Genomic DNA, 22,997 nt, shown 5'->3' on the forward strand with positions numbered 1-22,997 from the left:
TGGAAGGTCCTGGAGGAATTGGTACCAAACCTGCACACAAAAATCACTCCCAATGAAAGCAAAAGACTCAGCAGGAGATGCAACATTCCCCTGATGGAAAGCAGGGGCACCACGAGTACTTTGAGAGAGAACTTAAGTGTCTGGGGCCCAAGACTTCAACTGCCTCCCAGCATACATAAGGGGGATTACCAATAGACCCCTAGCTGTCTTTAAGAAGGCACTGGACAAGCACCTAGTCGGTACCTGATCAACCGGGCTGTGGTTTGTACATAAGCTTGTGTGCAGCCAGCAGTAACAGCCTGGTTGATCAGACCCTGATCCACCATGAGGCCTGGTCTCAGACTGAACTGTGGGGGCATTGAACCCCGAAACCCCCTCCAGGTATACCCCATAAGTACATTGTAATGTTTGTGGCTAAAACATGTTTGCATAACCCATTATGACTAACAGAAAAATAAATTATTTAGTTCATTATCACTATAGCTTGCCTCCCTATCAAAATATAAGAGCCAAGTCCCTGGACCCATTATGTACCTTTGTAAATATCTCGACTGCCGCTAACAGGATAGGCATGGGGTTCATAACAAAATTAAGCTAACTAGCAGCCTGTCGGTTCAGCTTTCTATACATGACTGCTTCATACCTTACCTGCATTTTCACAGAATGCTCATAAAATAATCTCCAGCTAGCCACACATGGCCATGATGATTTTTCTCTAATACTCGCTCAACTGATATTTCATCTGCTCCTGGAACATTCTGCTGTGAGCACGAGTCCATGGAGGAAACTGATCATGATTCATAAATGAAAGTTGATGTCTAATATTTTATTAAGAATATAATACATATATAATATGCATATCAGGAATACTGAGATTAAATACTGGACCATTACACAATACATAATATACCAAAGAAGTTATCTGGCTACTGGCATGTTAATAGTAGCAACAGGTAGGAGGGGTGATAAAGGATACAGTGGCTTATGTAGCATGTGACAGTCACAGATTGCTAGTCGTGAGATTATTTCCTCGTGGTTTACATTAGTCCATATGTAAGGTAATGAGAGACCAGTCTGATCAATAGGATGGTGTATATAAAAAGTACACTATATGTAACTTTTGATTAGTAAGCAATGGTACAAATTTAATCAAAAAAAAGTTCACTGGGTATTATGTTACTCAATAATGTACATCTTACACAGTAACTAATTTTCTATTATGTACAATATATTTGTATATAATTTATATAATATTCTTAACCAGAATAAAAATATGCAATTTATCTTATGACTTTTGAAATATGGCTTATTGTTTATTGAAGACAGACTATTTCTCTACTTGAATTGTGTACACATGAAGTTTAACATAGAAGAAACTTATCCCGATGATTAAGTCACAAATAAGAGGCCGACACTACACACTTTAATAATAGTCCAGGACAGACCAGCATCCTTGTTGCATCTGTAATTTGTGGGTTAATTGGGACCTGCATCAACGATGCTTCAGTTCAGTAGCACTGATGCCCAGTGAAGCTTGTCTTAACCTATATCTGCTCTATTGTCTTCCGAAAGATTTAAGATGTGGGTCCTATGAATCCACACATATCTGCACCCCTTTCAAAACCCATTTCTTCAACCTCGCAGAACCCATATTCGCACCCTGTCAAAACCCATGTAATGAATCTCTGGGAGCCCATATCTGCATCCTCTCAGAATTTACATCTGCACAATACCAGAACCCACATCTGGCCCCCCCCCTCCCCTCTCAGAAGTCACATCACAATCTCAGAATCCATATCACCTCAGAAACCACATGCACCATCTCAGAGCTCACAAGTAAATCATTAAACCATACCACGGGCAGGATTTGAACCCACGGTCAGTCTCAAAACTCCAGACCATCTTGTTAGCCACTGGACCAGCTAGCCACAATAAGATTTGTCCATCTAGGTATATTTCTACACCATAGGAAGGTTAGCATAGGCACCACTGTGACCACAAATGCAAGTTTTTACAGACTAATCTCCAGCTAGCGTGGCCGTGACTAACTCTAGCTCAAGTCCCCTCACTGCCGTCAACATGACTCGTGAAATCGTTATGACACTATTGCAAACAAACCATACCACGGGCGGGATTTGAACCCGCGGTCAGAGTCAAAACTCCAGAACGTCGCATTAGCCACTGGACCAGCTAGCCACAACAAGATTCGTCCAACTTGGTATGGTGCCTATGCTAACCTTCCTATGGTGTAGAAATATACCTAGTTGGACGAATCTTATTGTGGCTAGCTGGTCCAGTGGCTAACGCGACGGTCTGGAGTTTTGAGACTCTGACCGTGGGTTCAAATCCCGCCTGTGGTATGGTTTGTTTGCAATCGTGTCATTACGATTTCGTGAGTCATGTTAAATCATTAAAGATATCCAGATGTTGGACATGTCTTAATTTTCATCAATTAAATCATCTCAGAGCCCACATGTGCACTATCTTGGAATCCACAACTGGATGTGAGGTAACAGATCCTGGCACCTTTGCTATGAATGTGAGGCGACAGATTCCGACAATTTTCACGGGTGCTTGGTGACACCCAAGCCTAGTCACCAAGGTCCCAAGAGCTCGTCTAAGTGTCTCCCTGCTACAGTATCATTTCTTAAGATGCCACATGGTTTCCTTCCATTGCCCAGATGCTACAAAACCCTTACAGGCTTACCATTTTCCCAACTAAAGTAAACTTTCACTCGCCACCTTAAGCCAGCCACTCTTTCTTGTTAAATATCCTGAGATACAGGAAATTAACCTCGCCAAGTATTTGAAAATATTTATCACATGGGGTGATAGACCAAATTAAAATACAAAATGTACTGCATATTGGATGATTATTGACTAATTCTAAGTTTGTTTATGAATGGACAAGGATAACATACCCAACAAGTGACATTTATCAGTGTTGAAAAATATGAATGGAAATTTATCATCATTTCTACTGGGCTCAGGAGACCTACTTATGGCCTCTGGTTCTGTAAAGCTACTAATATATACATGTCTCATTGCTCGACTTATCCACTGGAGGCTCAATGCTATGTAGAAAACTGGATATTTCAGTGTGAGGTTTCTATAATAGTGATGGCAATATACATATGAAAGTTCCTTAAATAAAAGCTATTCATTTAAGTAATTTGATGCCAAAAGTAAATAAATTATCCATCCTAAGCTAATAACGTCTCGTGCAGCATTTTCTGCACGAGACGTGGCTCGTTCATCACATTACGTGAACAAGAAATTGGTTATACCTAACTATTTGGTGTAAATTAGAGTGCAGTGAAGTGCCTGCTTTGTATCATAAGGATAAACTGCTCTAAATGTGGCACTTTGGTTATGCACGAATCACTGTTTAAGGAACTTTCGTTAATAAATGATTTATCCAATACCAGTGCAAAGAACTTATACATCCTATGACCCGTTCTCTTTTTAAAATTAATATATTCATGTGTAAACTCTATATATCATGCAGGACCTTCATACAAAGTTGTTTTCTGCAACAAAATCAACAAATAAATGTCAGTACAGTACACTGTGTGTGTGTATAATTATAATTGTGTATGTGTGTATATATACATATATATGTACGTATAAACACTAATCGTCAAGTCATACTTCTTGACACATTATCACAGTGTACGGATGTATGGATGATGTGAGGTGGCACATGTAATGCCTCGCCGAGGGATATAATTTGGTTGAGCCAACTTCTCACTTTGATAAACATAACCAATTTCTTATCAAGACCCACAGTTCATGTGGGTTTATGCATACACGTGTACTCAATAAGTGGGTTTTCGCCATATACATGTGCACATAACAGGCGTGTTTACATACATAAATGTTCACTAAGTTTGTTAAAAATGAAATTGAGAATTGCAAAGTGGGAAAATGAAAGAATTAACTAGACAAAATACTGACCTCATTTGTTTACAATATTTTTCATGAGTGGGGAATTATGATCAGCATTTATATTGCATTCATGAAGGAAATGCTAAAACCATCAAGGTAATATAGCTGACAGGGTAATGGGAGGCAACCATTTTCAAGCCAAGGAAACCGAGGACAGGCCTAGTTCCTTGGATCAAGTGCCCCTACTGAGCCTCAAGACACCTCCCTTGATGGGACAAGAGTAAGGGAGAAGTTCGTTAAGGGTATTACAAAGTTCCAGACCCCACCTTATTCCCCTGGCAGGCCAGGATGAACATATCACTGGAATAAAACCCTAACATGAAGTTGCTTAAATATTTTAACAAGCAGGGTTACATCCACCAAATTATTTCAATTTCATATTAACAATTCATTAATAAAACTCCAAGCATAGTCCTATAAATACAGTATATACATATACACTTTCAAACCTTTGTAAGTTATAAAATAAGCTTAATAATGCAACACTTTTTTTTTCCTTTAATATTAATACATCTTACGACCCAAAGCTTATTAGTCTCTAATATATTTAAAAAATGGTATTCAGACAATATGGCACTCAAGAAAATAGCAGTATTATATGCAGAAAGAGCATATTACCTTACAGGTGACAAAACATGCAAAAATATATCATCAATAAACACTGTTTTACAGAGAATTCTAGCTCCAAAATGCAGTAAGATACAGTAGTATGCCAGGAGCAGTATGGTGCTCCTCTGAGCGATTCTTCCTCTGTGGTATTACTTGGCAATCACACTTTCTGAGAAAGCAAATTACGAATTCTTTAAACCCGTTTGCTCATTCCAAGAAGATTGTGGCAATTATTTAAGAGCTACGTTGCTGTCAGAGACTCTTGGTCATCTTAAGGTGCAAAAGTGTCTTTGAAATGTGGATTTCCTCTTAAAGATCTGCACGAGTGCATAGAAAGCTGGGTGTCCTTCCTTCAAGGAGTAACAATGCCAGAAGGAATTTTCTTGTAGAAGATGGATACTTTATAAGAACAATACCTCAGAGGATTACTCCCCAGTTAATGAACTACAATGTTCTTTAATATGGATTTAGTCCCTCTTCAGTGGATACTTTGGAGTCCCTTCACACTCAGTGACACATGTTGCACTTTTGAAGTTATTGACATTTCAAGTAAGAAAAACTTGTGATAATTAGTTATTTTGCTTGTCTCATTTTGCATTTAGTGTTTTTTCAAAGCCATTTTGCCATACATTGTATCTGGACATTAACTACATTAAACTGCATTTTATATATATGTATAATATATATATACATTTTTTTATTTTTTTTAAAGTCGGCCATCTCCCATATATAAATATATAAATTTATAAATATATAAATTTCATACATTTTTTATTTATATATACAGTGGACCCCCGGTTAACGAACTTTTTTCATTCCAGTAGTATGTTCAGGTGCCAGTACTGACCGAATTTTTTCCCATAAGGAATATTGTGAAGTAGATTAGTCCATTTCAGACCCCCAAACATACACGTACAAACGCACTTACATAAATACACTTACATAATTGGTCGCATTTGGAGGTGATCGTTAAGCGGGGGTCCACTGTATAATGTTTTAGATGGAAACAACTACTATCACATATGCACGTCCAACACTCCATGCGAGTCACTGGTAACAATCCATTATATATACCTAACGAGTTAATATATTCTCAGAGCAACGTGAAATTATATTCTCAAAGCAAAGTTAAATTATGTTGGGTAATATTTAGTCAGATGTGGATAATCTGTCATGGTTCGTGCATCATGATATTTTCCTGCCAACACCAGGAAATAGAAGCAGTTTTAATCCAGTCTTTCCATTCCTTGCTTGAAGGGAAACATTATCTGATGTTTTGTGTATATTTGTATCAAAAGCTTGTATTTTTAATTTCCCATGCAACTGTCCATGTATTTCATTTATTCTTCTTCCCATATTTTGTTCATGTTCTAATAACATGTGCTCGGTATCTTGTGCCTTCAGCCACATTTCAATAAATGAATATCATGAAATTACATAATCCTAGAGACTGGTAGGTTATCTTCGGTGATATTTTTGATGACGATATATTTCTGTTGCTATTCTCATAGCCAGCTTACAGATACTCTTTGCATTTATAAACATATTCTCGATTTCCACAAAAATTAACACAGGAGTACTAAAACGGACTCCGATATAAACTATGCCCAAACAGTGCTGAAACTCTGCTTACGATATTCTTGCCATGAAAAATCATTTTCCTCTTTGCATTTTCATATTAATTCCTTCACATTTACTAAGTTTTTAATTCGTAAGCAGAGCTTCTGTACTTCGCCTGCAATTTCCAGATTCTCTACAGGTTCTTCCAGGGAAGTTCTTACTAATTAACATGAATGTGCTTCTAATCTCTTCTTATAATTTTACGTATCCTGGGTATGCTGTTATCTTCATTTTTTATGAAGCATATGGAATTAAAACATACCATTAGCCTCATGCAGCACAAACAAGTGTTAGATGTGTACCTTCCTCCATAAACACAATGATTTTGGAACTAGTACACTAAAGTCAAAATTAAACACACACTAACATAAAATGTTTATATTTCATGCTTTAGGAACGAATTTACCTGATTAGTGTTGAAAATCAATATACAGAAACTCAAATCATGGAACCTTCAAGGAACAGGTAAAAATATGAGTTTTCAATATAAGAATGAAACGTTAAACACCTCGAGCAAAACTTATTCACTTTCGATGCTTGCTTGCTTCCTTCACATACTCATCTTGGGTAATTTACCAAGCAATAAAATTTCCCATGATCTTCCAGATCGTTAGTATGAGAAATGTGACACCAGATCACAGAATCACTCTTGAGAAGTGAAGGATGTTCCTGATCAAGCAGCACTTGAGAGACTGCTGGAGGCTACTGCCCAGTAGTTACTGAGGAGGCAGACAAGAAGCAATATCAGCACTGGGCTGTCCTTGTCAGTATCAGGGCCAAGACAAGCAGGATCATCAAGTGGATGCTGTTAAGGGCTCGTCCGCTGCTGTAGAATGGGCAGTATGGACACTGAAAAGGACAAAAATATTAATCATCAGTCAACTAACTGAGCTATAATCATTTTTCAGTACCTTACATTTATTTGTGAATTTGTTTTTAAATTCATCACTCTCCCATAAAATATCAATGCAGCCAAATTTTTATCATAGGCTTCTAGATACCCAGAAGCAAGTTTTAAGTTATCTGGTGTTAAATGACATGCTATGGATAAGGTCATGTTCAACAGTAGGTTTCCTGAAAACTTTACATATCATTTGTGTATCTAATTTGCAGAGCAGAATATCTAAGAGGGAGTGTATCATTGTTTTTCCTCCAGTGAGCCTTCACTGGAAGGTGTCAATGATGAATCTTCTGGGTGGGATGAAGAAGTCATTGGCACACCACAGCCAAACTACATTAGTTGGAATATCCTTGAATCATTTGACTTCCAACAAGTCCATGTTTCAGGATGGCCAGAACTACACTGATTGGTGAACCCATAGCCATACCAAATTTTTGGCTGTAGCCTGTACTGTTAAATGTGAAACAGTTAAAGTTAACAAAGTTCAGGTGGGCCAACAAAGTCCTGACCTGGCAGGGAAAGTTCCATGTTTGTCATTTCTCTGTTGTAAATTAACAGCTTGGTAGGTTGTAGCTTTGATAAAAATGTGACATTAAGCTGGCAATTTTCTTGTTTAAAAAAAAAAAATGTTAATGGTCTTTATCTTAGACAACAAGGGTATCAGCAATTTCTTGGTGTGCTGGCTATCCCTAAGTGACTGGTCTCTCATATATGTTGGATTAAAGAATTTAAGGCAGCCCATACAATGGGCCAGGTTTGGCATTATGCAAGACTTTGAAGACGAGTTTCTTTCTACACCTACCACTCGAGATCCCACTACACATCTCCACAACAAATATTTTATTAATTATGGTAAAAATATTTACCATCTTTAACAAAAAATTAACCGCTTTTGATAATGAAATGAAAATCAAATAATTTATATTATATTTTTAGCATTTTTAATTTGAAATTCTGTGTCTAAGAAAGTAGGAGAGAGAGGTCAGTGTCAATTTGCATGTTAAAAATATCTTATGGTTCAGTCACTCGTGTTACTCATGTCTCTGGTAGAGTCTTGTTTACCAGACCTGATGGGACACTGCTCATATTTAAGACTCGATATCTTGAACAAAAGTACTTTTCTATAGTCCAAAGACTGATTGTTTTCACAGTTCTCATGTAATATCTGAACTTCATGGATTTAGGAGTATTCGTATAGCTTTTTTTTTTCTTTGTCCAATTTCATTTCTTTTTTCTTTGTTTTAACAAGCGTACATGTCATATTTTGATATAAAAGGCTTCATTAAGATCGGCCAACAAACAAATGAATAAAAATATACTATATATATTGAAGGCTGGATTCGACAGAAAGACCTTGCGTACTGACACTACCAAGTGTTTTTGGCACTGCTGATAAAACAATGTTAAACCAATTATGTAATTAAATACAGTGGACCCCCGCTTAACGATCACCTCCAAATGCGACCAATTATGTAAGTGCGTTTGTACATGTATGTTTAGGGGTCTGAAATGGACTAATCTACTTCACAATATTCCTTATGGGAAAAAATTCGGTCAGTACTGGCACCTGAACATACTACTGGAATGAAAAAAGTTCGTTAACCGGGGGTCCACTGTACTATACGTGTAATCGGTCAGTACTGGCATACTTTATGAAAAAAGTTCGTTAACCGGGGGTCCACTGTACTATAAATATACTTTATTTTTGTCCCTCCTCCCCCCAAATAAAATTGGCAAGTTTCTGGCACAGTAAAATATCTGCCCTTTAACCTCCCTCCCCCTCTCCAAAAAAAAACAAAAAATTTTGCTATTGTGAAAATATTTACTCCCGTTTGCAAAACATTCGTTGTTGAATGTTTGTGAAAATACTTTCAATCCGTTCATTATTAATGGGCGATTTTCAGTAACTAGGCCAGTCAATAACTTGCTTCCAAGATATTGAGGAAAGAGAAGCCAAACATACTACTTTTTTGAGAGAATTGCACTATTTATGAGTCTTGGCATACAAAAGGAGTGTCATGTACAGCCTCTCCTCACTTAACGATGGAGTCTTGTTCCTAAGATCATGTACGTAAACAAATTCATTACTTAGTGAGGAGCATACTATAATAGCGAGTTTGTTTACCTGGAGAGAGTTCCGGGGGTCAATGCCCCTGCGGCCCGGTCTGTGACCAGGCCTCCTGGTGGATCAGAGCCTGATCAACCAGGCTGTTGCTGCTGGCTGCATCAACTATCTTTGCACCATTTATAACATTTCTGGTATATTCTTAAATGCTTATACAGTAATATACTGTAATAAACAATAGAGAAAATCCACTCTAATATACGTACATTATTTAGGTATGTATACTGGTCAGAGAGCCCGTTGTAAGTTCGAGGCATTGGTAAACGAGTACATCGCTAAGTGAAAGGCTGTAGTTCATTACTACAGGTCGGCCATCACTAATCCGGCATCATTGGGACTTGTAGTGTGCAGGAGTAGAGAGTTTGCTGGATTACAGAGTGTAGTTAGGTTAGAATACACTTAATTAACCTATCAATAGACTTTCTGCTACATCTTCATTTTCATCACTGCTTTCTCCTCCACTGGCTTGCTGCTGTGGATTTACAACCATCTGCACAATTTCCGAGTCTGTATAATGATGAAATCAGAAGTTATGCTAGCCGAAATTAGTGCCGGATTACTGATGGAACCGGATAAACGATTGCCAGATTAGTGATGGCCAGCCTGTATTAAAAGTTTGTGGGCCAGTCCCTGGACCCATTATGTACCTCTGTAATCCTTTAACTACCACCCACAGGATGGGTATGGGGTGTCCCCTAGCTCGATCGCTAGTGTACTCAGCTCACACACCTAGGTCTGAAGATCGAATATCCAATATGGCTGGAAAACATTAGGATGTGGGTCCATGGTCACTTATCAGTAAATAAGGTACCTGGGTGTTAGTCGACTGGTGTGGGTTGCATCCTGGGACAAAATTGCCCAAAATGCTCTGCATAACTGGTTTTCTATATAGTAGTATGTCATTGATGTCGGCTAGGCCTGTATACAATGTATATGTACTTGTAGAAATAAATAAATATTAATTATATTAAACTAATTTCTACAGTCATCTCTGATGTATGCATTTTCTATAGTGTTAGTGAACCAAAAAGCGTAAAATTATAATCGTATGGGTACACTGCTTTAGCACTGCCTCCGATCTTGCATCAGATTGTCAGTTTTTATTCATTTGGGCATCTATATGGTATTAAAGTATCAAAAATATGCCAACCAACACTAACTTCTCCACTTCTACTCCACCATGACACGAAAACCAAACGTGGTGTAATTATAGGCATTTTCCTTCATGCACTCCAAATCTACAACAGTGAATTTCTTGAGGAGGAATGCTCTCTCATCGAACAAGTATTTTCTGAACTTCACTATCCTCATCACTTCATCAGAGACTGCAGACGTCTTCTCAGCAGAGAAGACACTGCTGAGAAGAGATACAAAGTCCTCCCCCACCAACTCCATTGGTGTCTCCCTACACGTCCACCACCATCAAGGACATCACCAGGAATAGACAGGCCAAGGTTCAATCCTCTGCAGGGGTATACATAATCCCTTTCAATGACAAACCAATTAATGTGGGCAAAACATCCAGAGATGTCCAAACACTTCTTTCAGAACACCAGTATGCAGGCAGATCGGATGATTTAAGGAATGCCTGTGTTCAACACTAAAATTTTCATAACCATTTAATCAGCTACAGAAATGCAAGACTTGCTGCCAGGGAAGAAAACAATACCGCTGAATCCTGGAACCATCACTTATCTGTATATCCAACAATTTCCACCAAAACAAAAGCTTTAATAACAGCCGAGCCCCTTGCCAAGAAACTTCATTGTTATCCTACATAATATACACACCCACCCATCCCATGCAGGTCAGTCTTAGATCCAACCTACCAAACATTCTCTGCGGTACCTTACAGGTCCATTCCAAATTTAACCTACCCAGCATTGTTCACTTGACTACTCATGTACTGTTCGCCCAGGTAGATCTGTGACCTGATAAAATCCACCGTGTGGGTGAAATGTTGTCAATAAAGGATCACATACTGAATTTGTGTTTATTTTTCTGAGTATGTGCGATTCTCAGCAGTTATATAAGAAAAAGAACTTACGACATAGTAGATCTGTAACAATAATAATATACAAGTGGAAGCAGAACAACAATAATGTGGAAACGGATATATGTACAGTTCAGGACATTCATTAGTGGGAAACATTTTGCCACAAGCGACTGAAGAAGCCACTCGTGAGAAAGAGTTTCCCCCTGATAAATGTCCTGAACCGTACACAAGTGTCTTTCCAAATATGCACTTACCTGATAAGAGCCACAGACTTCACAGACATCAAGGTCATACAGCTGGTACACTTCCATCATGGTCATGTTAAAACGTTCTGCACAGGAGAATACAAACGTTATTACAAATAAGACATGTGTAACAGGCATCTTTATTCTGAAACGTTTTGCCTACACAGTAAGCCTCCTCAGTTAAGTACAGAAGAGTGAACAGAAGCAGTAAAGACGATGTCAACAGTTTTGAGGTGGTCAGTCCCTCAGCCTGAAGAGGAGTTTTGCTCCATAGTTCTAGACTATGGATAGTACTCGTGTACTATTCACCCAGGTAGATCTGTTTGTGACTTGATAAAGCCCAGTGTGTGAGTGAAACGTCAATAATGGATCGCATTATACTAGATTTGTGTTTATTTTTCCATACTTATGCTACCAACACAATACTCGGAGTGCTCACCTGGCTGGTACAAGTCATAGACTCTGGCCATGTTGTAGCGGGAGTGGTTGGACACTGGGTGCCATCGCTGTACCTCGTATGTTAAACAAGTCTCAGTTGTGTCCAGCTGGGGGATCAAATCAACACAAAATTAGAGAAATTTAAATGCATTTTAATGAAAATTGGACATGTGCAACATCTGGGCATCGTTATTGTAGACATTTCACCATCCAGTAAATAAGTAAGTTTATTCAGTTATACACAAATACAGTTACATAGAATTATCATACATAGCAGCATCTGTGTAGAGAACCTGGGATAACCCAAAAAGAGTCAGACAGAGTGACTTATTTCCATTGGGGTCTTTATCAATTCAAATGCATTTAAATGGTTGTCTTTTATAAAAATGCACTTCACTATGAAACTTTAAAATAGGATGTAAAATAATTATATAAAAAAATGAAGCCATTACAGTAGTGGTAGTATTTTGTCAGGAAAAAATTGTAAATATTGATCTTGAAGTGAGCTTCAGATACACAATGAAGCTTCCAGGAGCCGCCTTAATGCTTTCTTTAGGAAATATACTGAAATAAGACCTTTATATTATGCGACTGACAGAAAGTTAACAAATCACCTAAAAAAAATACGTACAATGGAACAGGGCAACACTCCCTGGAAAAGACAAGTAAATGTTCCACACACCAGAGTGCATGCAAAGCCATTTTTTTTTTTTTTTTCCAACAAGTCAGCCGTCTCCCACCGAGGCAGGGCGACCCAAAAAAGAAAGAAAATCCCCCAAAAGAAAATACTTTCATCATTCAACACTTTCACCACACTCACACATTATCACTGTTTTTGCAGAGGTGCTCAGAATACAACAGTTTAGAAGCACACACATATAAAGATACAACATATCCCTCCAAACTGCCAATATCCCAAACCCCTCCTTTAAAGTGCAGGCATTGTACTTCCCATTTCCAGGACTCAAGTCCGACTACAGTGGACCCCCGGTTAACAATTTTAATCCGTGCAAGAGGGGTAATTGTTATGCGAAATAATCGTTATGTGAATGAATTTTCCCCATAAGAAATAATGGAAATAAAATTAATCCGTGCAAGACACCCAAAAGTATGAAAAAAAAAATTTTACCACATGAAATATACATTTTCCCACACACAAAGAGAAGGATACATGCACAATAGTAGAGTAGTACATGCACAGTATATATTGTGCATGTACTAGTCTACTAAATGAAGAATAAATGACACTTACCTTTATTGAAGATGCAGCAATGACTGATGAGACACTGTCCTGGGAGTGCCTTTTCCTCCTGAGTACTGTAGGTCCTGTTTGGCATTTTCTTCCAGAACAGGCCTTATCACACTGTGTATGCCACTACGATTCTTAAATCTCTCAAACCAACCTTTGCTGGCTTTAAATTCACCAATATGAGCACTAGTTCCAGGCATTTTTCCCTGTTCACCTGGGTGTTAGTCGACTTGTGTGGGTTGCATCCTGGGAGACAAGATTAAGGACCCCAATGGAAATAAGTTAGACAGTCTTCGATGACACTGACTTTTTTGGGTTATCCTGGGTGGCAAATCCTCTGGGGTTAATTGTTTCTTGGTATTCTCAATAAGCCACACCAACAACGGTGCTACAGCAGCAGCAGCAGCTGACAGTGCAGCAGCAGCAGCAGCTGACAGTGCAGCAGCAGCAGCAGCTGTACCACCAATAGTAGCAATGGTTGATTGGGGTTTATTATACAACCTGGCCAGCTCGGAGACATGCACTCCACTTTCATACTTATCAATGATCTTTTTCTTCATCTCTATTGTAATTCTCACCCTTATTGCTGTAGGGTTGGCACTAGAAGCTTTCTTGGGGCCCATGGTCACTTATTTTCCAGAAAAAGCACCGAAAACACTAATAATACGAAATATTCCGATTGTATGCTTGGATGTTACCGCGGAGGCTGGCTGGTAAACAATGCCACCGGCGGAACATGTGAGCGTGGCTCAGGCCGCACATTGGACGCGTCTCGGACGAAAATCGGTAAGCGGGTTTTTAAGCGGTATGTGAGGCAAAATTTTTGCAATTAAAGTAAGCGGTATGCGAAATAATCGCTATGTGATGCCATCGTTATGCGGGGGTCCACTGTATATGAAAATAACCGGTTTCCCTGAATCCCTTCACTAAATATTACCCTGCTCACACTCCAACAGATCGTCAGGTCCCAAGTACCATTCGTCTCAATTCACTCCTATCTAACACGCTCATGCACGCTTGCTGGAAGTCCAAGCCCCTTGCCCACAAAACCTCCTTTATCCCCTCTCTCCAACCCTTTCGAGGATGACCCCTACCCCACCTTCCTTCCCCTATAGATTTACATGCTTTCCATGTCATTCTACTTTGATCCATTCTCGCTAAATGACCAAACCACCTCAACAACCCCTCTTCTGCCCTCTGACTAATACTTTTATTAACTCCACACCTTTCCCTAATTTCCACACTCTGAATTTTCTGCATAATATTTACACCACACGTTGCCCTTAAACAGGACATCTCCACTGCCTCCAACCGTCTCCTCGCTGCTGCATTTACCACCCAAGCTTCACACCCATATAAGAGTGTTGGTACTACTATACTTTCATTCATTCCCTTCTTTGCCTACATAGATAACGTTTTTTGACTCCACATATACCTCAACGCACCACTCACCTTTTTTCCCTCATCAATTCTATGATTAACCTCATCCTTCATAAATCCATCCGCCGACACGTCAACTCCCAAGTATCTGAAAACATTTTCTTCCATACTCCTCCTCCCCAATTTGATATCCAATTTTTCTTTATCTAAATCATTTGATACCCTCATCACCTTACTCTTTTCTATGTTCACTTTCAACTTTCTACCTTTACACACATTCCCAAACTCATCCACTAACCTTTGCAATTTTTCTTTAGAATCTCCCATAAGCACAGTATCATCAGCAAAAAGTAACTGTGTCAATTCCCATTTTGAATTTGATTCCCCAAAATTTAATCCCACCCCTCTCCCGAACACCCTAGCATTTACTTCCTTTACAACCCCATCTATAAATATATTAAACAACCATGTTGACATTACACATCCCTGTCTAAGACCTACTTTTACCAGGAAGTAGTCTCTCTCTCTTCTACACACCCTAACCTGAGCCTCACTATCCTCATAAAAACTCTTTACAGCATTTAATAACTTACCACCTATTCCATATACATGCAACATCTGCCACATTGCTCCTCTATCCACTCTATCATATGCCTTTTCTAAATCCATAAATGCAATAAAAACTTCCCTACCTTTATCTAAATACTGTTCACATATATGCTTCAATGTAAACACTTGATCTACACATCCCCTACCCACTCTGAAACCTCCTTGCTCATCCGCAATCCTACATTGTCTTACCTCTAATTCTTTCAATTATAACCCTACCGTACACTTTTCCTGGTATACTCAGTAAACTTATTCCTCTATAATTTTTACAGTCTCTCTTGTCCCCTTTCCCTTTATATAAAGGGACTACACATGCTCTCTGCCAATCCCTAGGTACCTTCCCCTCTTTCATACATTTATTAAACAAAAGTACCAACCACTCCAACACTATATCCCCCCTGCTTTTAACATTTCTGTCATGATCCCATCAGTTCCAGCTGCTTTACCCCCTTTCATTCTACGTAATGCCTCACGTACCTCCCCCACACTTACATTCTGCTCTTCTTCACTCCTAAAAGATGGTATACCTCCCTGACCAGTGCATGAAATTACTGCCTCTCTTTCTTCCTTAACATTTAAAAGTTCCTCAAAATATTCTCGCCATCTACCTAATACCTCCATCTCCCCATCTACTAACTCCTCTACTCTGTTCTTAACCGACAAATCCATACTTTCCCTAGGCTTTCTTAACTTTTTTAACTCACTCCAAAATTTTTTCTTATTTTCATTAAAATTTCTTGACAGTGCCTCTCCCACTATCATCTGCTCTCCTTTTGCACTCTCTCACCACTCTCTTTACCTTTCTTTTACTCTCCATACACCTCTGCTTTTCTTATAACACTTCTGCTTTGTAAAAACCTCTCGCAAGCTACCTTTTTCTCTTTTATCACACCCTTTACTTCATCATTCCACCAATCACTCCTCTTTCCTCCTGCCCCCACCCTCCTATAACCACAAACTTCTGCCCCACATTCTAATACTGCATTTTTAAAACTATTCCAACCCTCTTCAACCCCCCACTACTCATCTTTGCACTAGCCCACCTTTCTGCCAATAGTCACTTATATCTCACCCGAACTTCCTCCTCCCTTAGTTTATACACTTTCACCTCCCTCTTACTTGTTGTTGCCACCTTCCTCTTTTCCCATCTACCTCTTACTCTAACTGTAGCTACAACTAAATGATCCGATATATCAGTTGCCCCTCTATAAACATGTACATCCTGGAGCCTACCCATCAACCTTTTATCCACCAATACATAATCTAATAAACTACTTTCATTACGTGCTACATCATACCTTGTATATTTATCCTCGTTTTCATAAAATATGTATTACTTATTGCCAAATCTCTTTCTACACATAGCTCAATTAAAGGCTCCCCATTTACATTTACCCCTGGCACCCCAAATTTACCTACTACTCCCTCCATAACATTTTTACCCACTTTAGCATTGAAATCCCCAACCACCATTACTCTCACACTTGATTCAAAACTCCCCATGCATTCACTCAACATATCCCAAAATCTCTCTCTCTCTCCTCTACACTTCTCTCTTCTCCAGGTGCATATACGCTTATTATAACCCACTTTTCACATCCACATAATCCTTGAATTAATACATTTGTAGTCCCTCTTTTCCTGCCATAGCTTATCCTTCAACATTATTGCTACTCCTTCTTTAGCTCTAACTATTTGAAACCCCTGACCTAATCCCATTTATTCCTCTCCATTGAAACTCTCCCACCCCCTTCAGCTTTGTTTCACTTAAAGCCAGGACATCCAGCTTCTTCTCATTCATAACATCCACAATCATCTCTTTCTTATCATTTGCACAACATCCATGCACATTCAGACTTCCCACTTTGACAATTTTCTTCTTATTCTTTTTAGTAATCTTTACAGGAAAAGGGGTTACTAGCCCATTGTTCCCGGCATTTTAGTTGACTTTTACAACACGCATGGCTTACGGAGGAAAGATTCTTATTCCACTTCCCCATGGATATAAAAGGAAAAGTAATAAGACCAAGAACTATTAATATAAAAATCAAAGAAAACTCAGATGAGCGTGTATAAATAAATGTGTACATGTATGTGTAGTGTGACCTAAGTGTAAGTATAAGTAGCAAGACATACCTGTAATCTTGCATATTTATGAGACAGACAAAAGACATCAGCAATCCTACCATCATGTAAAACAATTACAGGCTTTCTTTCTACACTCACTTGGCAGGACAGTAGTACCTCCCTGGGTGGTTGCTGTCTACCAACCTACTACCCTCAATTTCCCTCATTTCTTTGTAACCCAGTTAAATTCTGAGGTTTTTTAAAATAATATAATGGAGGAAAATGCTTAAAATGTGTTTGTGACTGATGGTATTAAGTGCATGGCACTAAGTGATGATTGTATGGAAGTGGGTTGAGAGTGGATGGTGTAGAGGTCATGTGGTGATGAGTTATGGGTGGTGCGATGGTGGTTAAGTGTAGCAATGAGAGGAAATTCTTAGGGATACGCCTTGACTGCGCCCTGAAATTCAGCACTTGCATCCATCACGAATCAGAAAATTCCCAAAACTGTGGACATTATCAAAAATTTGCTACTTTGTTCCACAAACATTCTCTCTTTACTGCTCATACCCTCTTTACCTAACTCATACTTTATTTATTTACCTGGCTAATTACCTTGGCCTTCTTGAAATGACAAATATTGCTCATAGCAGCCTAGGAAATGACTGACCATGAGTCACTGTTTTTAATACCTATTATAGTATATTTGTGCTAATGTGAATGTGTAACATGACTGGAAACAAACCACGGAACGGGTGGAGTTTGAACCCATCTGGCCACTGGGCCAGCTGTTTAGAATAAGATTGCAGCCAGCTGACCTAGAGTTTTACAACTCTCTTGTCATTCATATGTTCAAATCCCACCTGTTCTGTGGTTTGTGAATGCACTCAAAAAGGTGATGACACTCACATGATTAAAGAAGAACTTGACTTGTGTGTCTGTCCTTAAAGCCCAGCGGAGGTTCCTGATGGTGCGCGAGTTAACTAGTTCAATGAGGTAGTCCTGCATAACGTAGTAGCCAGAGGGTAGATGCACCTCCACCACTGCCACACCACTGGTAGCTGACTCATCCGTGTCTATCCACCTTCACCCCAGTGAAGAATGAATAATATAAGAACATAACATAAAAAAGGAGCATTGCAGAAGGCCTTCTATAAAGAGTTTCCCATTGGGACTTTTTATTCATTAACAAATCATTTTCTTCAAGAACCTCTTCATAAACAAGAACTGGAAATCCGCTCCAACACTACCCTCAAGAAGTCATTGGATAGGCACCTAAAGTCAGTACCTGACCAGCCAGGCTGAGATTTGTACGTCTGTTTACATGTGGCCAATAGTAACAGCCTGGTTGATCAGGCCCTAATCCACCATGAGGCCTGGTCACATACCACATTGCAGGGGCAATGACCCCCAAAATCCTCTCCAGGTATACAATGAAAGAACTTTCTAAATCTTAAACAAAAAGAATGAGTTAACAAAAATCACAAACATGGACAAAACGTAAGTGTATACATGGTCCTACCTCTGACAGGTGGTGATCTCCAGATGAGAGTTGTTTCTTCCTGAGAACTTGGAGACTACGGTGAAGTCAAAGGCATTCACAGGTGGATAGTCTAGCAGAGGCTCGTAGTCCACACCGTAGCTGTAGTCTAACTGCACTAATGCTTGCCCTGATCCATGACCTACTACACTAATGTGGCCCCAGATGTTTTCCAACTGTACAAATACAAGCATGTGTATATGTTAACTTAATGGTCTAGCTCTATATACACTTTCTTAGGTACACACACACACACACACACACACACAAAGCATGTATATATACATACTACATACATAAGCAGATCTGACCATACACGAACTGATTTTCACGATGGCAAGAGTGATGTCACATGTACACGAAAACAAAGAGGCAAAATTCAAAACAAAACGGCGTGTACAAGAATGTAAAGGACCAAGTAATAAGTAAGAAAGATGAAAGAAAATATGCAGAGATCTGAACAGACAATTCACTGTATTATCTGAAAAACACACACACAAACACACACCTACCAGATGCATCAGGAATACATACAGATACATATAACAGTTACTTTTTGCTGATGACACTGTGCTTATGGGAGATTCTAAAGAAAAATTGCAAAGGTTAGTGGACGAGTTTGGGTGTGTGTGTAAAGGTAAAAAGTTGAAAGTGAACATAGAAAAGAGTAAGGTGATGAGGGTATCAAATGATTTAGGTAAAGAAAAACTGGATATCAAATTGGGGAGGAGGAGTATGGAAGAAGTGAATGTTTTCAGATATTTGGGAGTTGACGTGTCAGAGGATGGATTTATGAAGGATGAGGTTAATCATAGAATTGAGGGAAAAAAGGCGAGTGGTGCGTTGAGATATGTGGAGACAAAAAACATTACCTATGGAGGCAAAGAAGGAAATGTATGAAAGTATAGTAGTACCAACACTCTTATATGGGTGTGAAGCTTGGATTGTAAATACTGCAGTGAGGAGGAGGTTGGAGGCAGTGGAGATGTCCTGTCTAAGGGCAATGTGTGGTGTAAATATTATGCAGAAAATTCAGAGTGTGGAAATTAGGTGTAGAGTTAATGAAAGTATTAGTCAGAGGGCTGAAGAGGGGTTATTGAGGTGGTTCAGTCATTTCGAGAGAATGGATCAAAGTAGAATGACATGGAGAGCATGTAAATCTGTAGAGGAAGTAAGGCAGGGTAGGGGTCGTCCTCGAAAAGGTTGGAAGGGGTAAAGGAGGTTTTGTGGGTGAGGGGCTTGGACTTCCAGCAAGCGTGCGTGAGCATGTTCGATAGGAGTGAATGGAGACGAATGTTATTTGGGACCTGACGAGCTGTTGGAGTGCGAGGAGGGTAATATTTAGTGAAGGGATTTGGGGAAACCGGTTATTTTTATATAGCCGGACTTGAGTCCTGGAAATGGGAAGTATAATGCCTGCACTCTAAAGGAGGGGTTCGGAATATTTGCAGTTTGGAGGGACATGTGCATCTTTATACGTACATATATGCTTCTAAGCTGTTGTATTCTGGGCACCTCTGCAAAAACAGTGATTATGTGCAAGTGAGGTGAAAGTGTTGAATGATGAAAGTATTTTCTTTTTGGGGATTTTCTTTCTATTTGGGTCACCCTGCCTTGGTGGGAGATGGCCGACTTGTTGAAGAGAGAGAGAAAAAAAAATTCACCTACGACCAACAATAAAATCACAGTGCCGCAAAACGTTGGGGGGAACTCACATCAAAGGATCTCATGGCGGCGAGGTCAAGGGAGTCGCCAAGGTAAACATCGACAGTGAAATTAGGATTAGCGGAGTGTTCAAGGGTCACCCTCATGTCTGTCACATCTCGAAGTCTTGCACGATAGGAGTACTCCACTAGTGCCTCCATTGCCGCCACACTGTCCTGTTGAGAAAAATAAATTGACATTTTCACAATTCTCTTTACCTGTACAGTGTATACAGCAATATGAATAACTAATGGGCCTCAGCTACACAGATCCCATGGTTGTTATCGTGCATTATTAAGTATAGAGTTAACACTTCAGGGTTGGGAAAGGGGTAATGTGCAAAATACAGAAAGATTTCTCACCAAGGTAGAGATGAGACCTCCATCAATCTCCCTCATTACTGCAAAGAACCTGACAATGTTCTCCTGAATGATGCCAATCCCCTCCCTGGCTATATATACGAGCAGTGCATAAGAAGTGGTCTCCACCGCATGAGCATCCCACTTCTGGTCGTCCTTTGGTCGAATGTAGGGCTTCTGACTGTCCTCATATACGAGGGGGTTGAAATCTATTGGCTCACGAGACCAATAGATCTTACCATCTGGTGAAATATTCAAATGTTAAAATTTTGATGGGAAAATTGTGAACAAGACAATATACATGAAGAGACTAGTGCATTTTAATTAATATACTGAGCACCTTGTAATCAGGGTATTGACACTAAAAAGAGGGAAAAAGAAATTTGTGTATAATTTTTATGGATTACATTGCACACTGAATTATTCCTTCATAATAAGGTTGATAAATTAACCAAAGAAAGTACCCTGAAGGAAAATACAGAATTTAATTTTGGTATTTCTATGGCTTTCGTCAGGAATAACATTGGAAGAAGTAAATAATGAAATTCAGTGTCATAGGAATGCGGCTAGAAGAATAAGATGTATCATTCACTTTGATAACATGAACACAGAGCAACTTGCAATGTGAACAGACTGACTGGTGTTGCAGTATATAAGATTTGGCTTGGTTACAAGTACTTCTGGCAGTTTGGCAGATGCAAAAATTATCAAACTAATGTCATATTAGTTGCACTAGTTAATGGTCCTAGTTGGACCGAAATATAGTCAAATTTCAGTCTACCATGTGCTGGTTATTTGTGTATTGTTCCAGCCACTGTATTATGACTTTTTATTCTTTATATTTCTTGGTTCTGCTGCTCATGTTAAATGATAAGACACAGAAATAAATCTCGCCGAAATTCAAATAGGAAATTTATGTGAAAATTATTTTTCGGTATAGACATAAAAATGCAGGAAGATGTGGCTGTGATACATATGAGAGGTTTTGATAAGGACCTGCCTGGTATGGGCCAGTAGGCCTGCTTCAGTGTTCCACCATTCTTATGTAAACTAACCGACTAGAAAGTGAATGAGAATTCCAGTTTCTAGTGGTTGCTTTGACTGGGAAGCCTCAAGGATAAAATTTCTTACAGTCATGGCAAACAGATTTGTATAATGGATGGTACTCTATGCCATAACTGTATACTATAGACTTTAATGCAAATTAGACATATGCAATATCTGGATATCTTTATTGCAGACGTTTCACCAACCAGTGGCTTTAGCAACCACCCAGGGAGGTACTACCGTCCTGCCAAGTGAGTGTAAAACGAAAGCCTGTAATTGTTTTACATGATGGTAGGATTGCTGGTGTCTTTTGTCTGTCTCATAAATATGCAAGATTACAGGCATGTCTTGCTACTTCTACTTACACTTAGGTCACACTACACATACATGTACACGTTTATTTATAAACACTCATCTGAGTTTTCTTTGATTTTATCTTAATAGTTCTTGGTCTTATTACTTTTCCTTTTATATCCATGGGGAAGTGGAATAAGAATCTTTCCTCCGTAAGCCATGCATGTTGTAAAAGTCAACTAAAATGCCGGAAACAATGGGCTAGTAACCCCTTTTCCTGTAAAGATTACTAAAAAGAATAAGAAGAAAATTGTCAAAGTGGGAAGTCTGAATGTGCGTGGATGTTGTGCAAATGATAAGAAAGAGATGATTGTGGATGTTATGAATGAGAAGAAACTGGATGTCTTGGCTTTAAGTGAAACAAAGCTGAAAGGGGTGGGAGAGTTTCAATGGAGAGGAATAAATGGGATTAGGTCAGGGGTTTCAAACAGAGTTAGAGCTAAAGAAGGAGTAGCAATAATGTTGAAGGATAAGCTATGGCAGGAAAAGAGGGACTACAAATGTATAAATTCAAGGATTATGTGGAGTAAAATAAAGATTGGATGTGAAAAGTGGGTGGTCCGGAGGTCTGGTCTGGTGGCCCGGTGGTCTGGTGGCTAAAGCTCCCGCTTCACACACGGAGGGCCCGGGTTCGATTCTCGGCGGGTGGAAATTCCGACACGTTTCCTTACACCTATTGTCCTGTTCACCTAGCAGCAAATAGGTACCTGGGTGTTAGTCGACTGGTGTGGGTCGCATCCTGGGGGACAAGATTAAGGACCCCAATGGAAATAAGTTAGACAGTCCTCGATGACGCACTGACTTTC

General features: G+C 39.2%; 1 protein-coding gene across 2 annotated transcripts in view; it reads right to left on the bottom strand.

The window, feature by feature from the left end:
• Positions 1 to 811: 811 nt before the first annotated feature.
• The window catches only part of LOC128690895 (CD109 antigen), a 326,701-nt gene continuing 304,515 nt past the window's right edge, over positions 812 to 22,997 (bottom strand). For both annotated transcript variants that reach the window (XM_053779656.2, XM_070088302.1), the window contains 7 exons: positions 20,794 to 21,032; positions 20,443 to 20,607; positions 18,710 to 18,903; positions 18,097 to 18,271; positions 11,884 to 11,989; positions 11,454 to 11,530; positions 812 to 7,026 (listed from right to left, as the gene is read on the bottom strand). In XM_053779656.2, coding sequence (XP_053635631.1) covers positions 6,922 to 7,026; positions 11,454 to 11,530; positions 11,884 to 11,989; positions 18,097 to 18,271; positions 18,710 to 18,903; positions 20,443 to 20,607; positions 20,794 to 21,032 — 1,061 coding nt within the window. In that variant the 3' untranslated portion in view covers positions 812 to 6,921. The remainder of the gene's footprint in view (positions 7,027 to 11,453; positions 11,531 to 11,883; positions 11,990 to 18,096; positions 18,272 to 18,709; positions 18,904 to 20,442; positions 20,608 to 20,793; positions 21,033 to 22,997) is intronic.

The sequence above is a fragment of the Cherax quadricarinatus genome, chromosome 24, assembly GCF_038502225.1.
Source record: "Cherax quadricarinatus isolate ZL_2023a chromosome 24, ASM3850222v1, whole genome shotgun sequence".
Lineage (NCBI taxonomy): Eukaryota > Metazoa > Arthropoda > Malacostraca > Decapoda > Parastacidae > Cherax > Cherax quadricarinatus.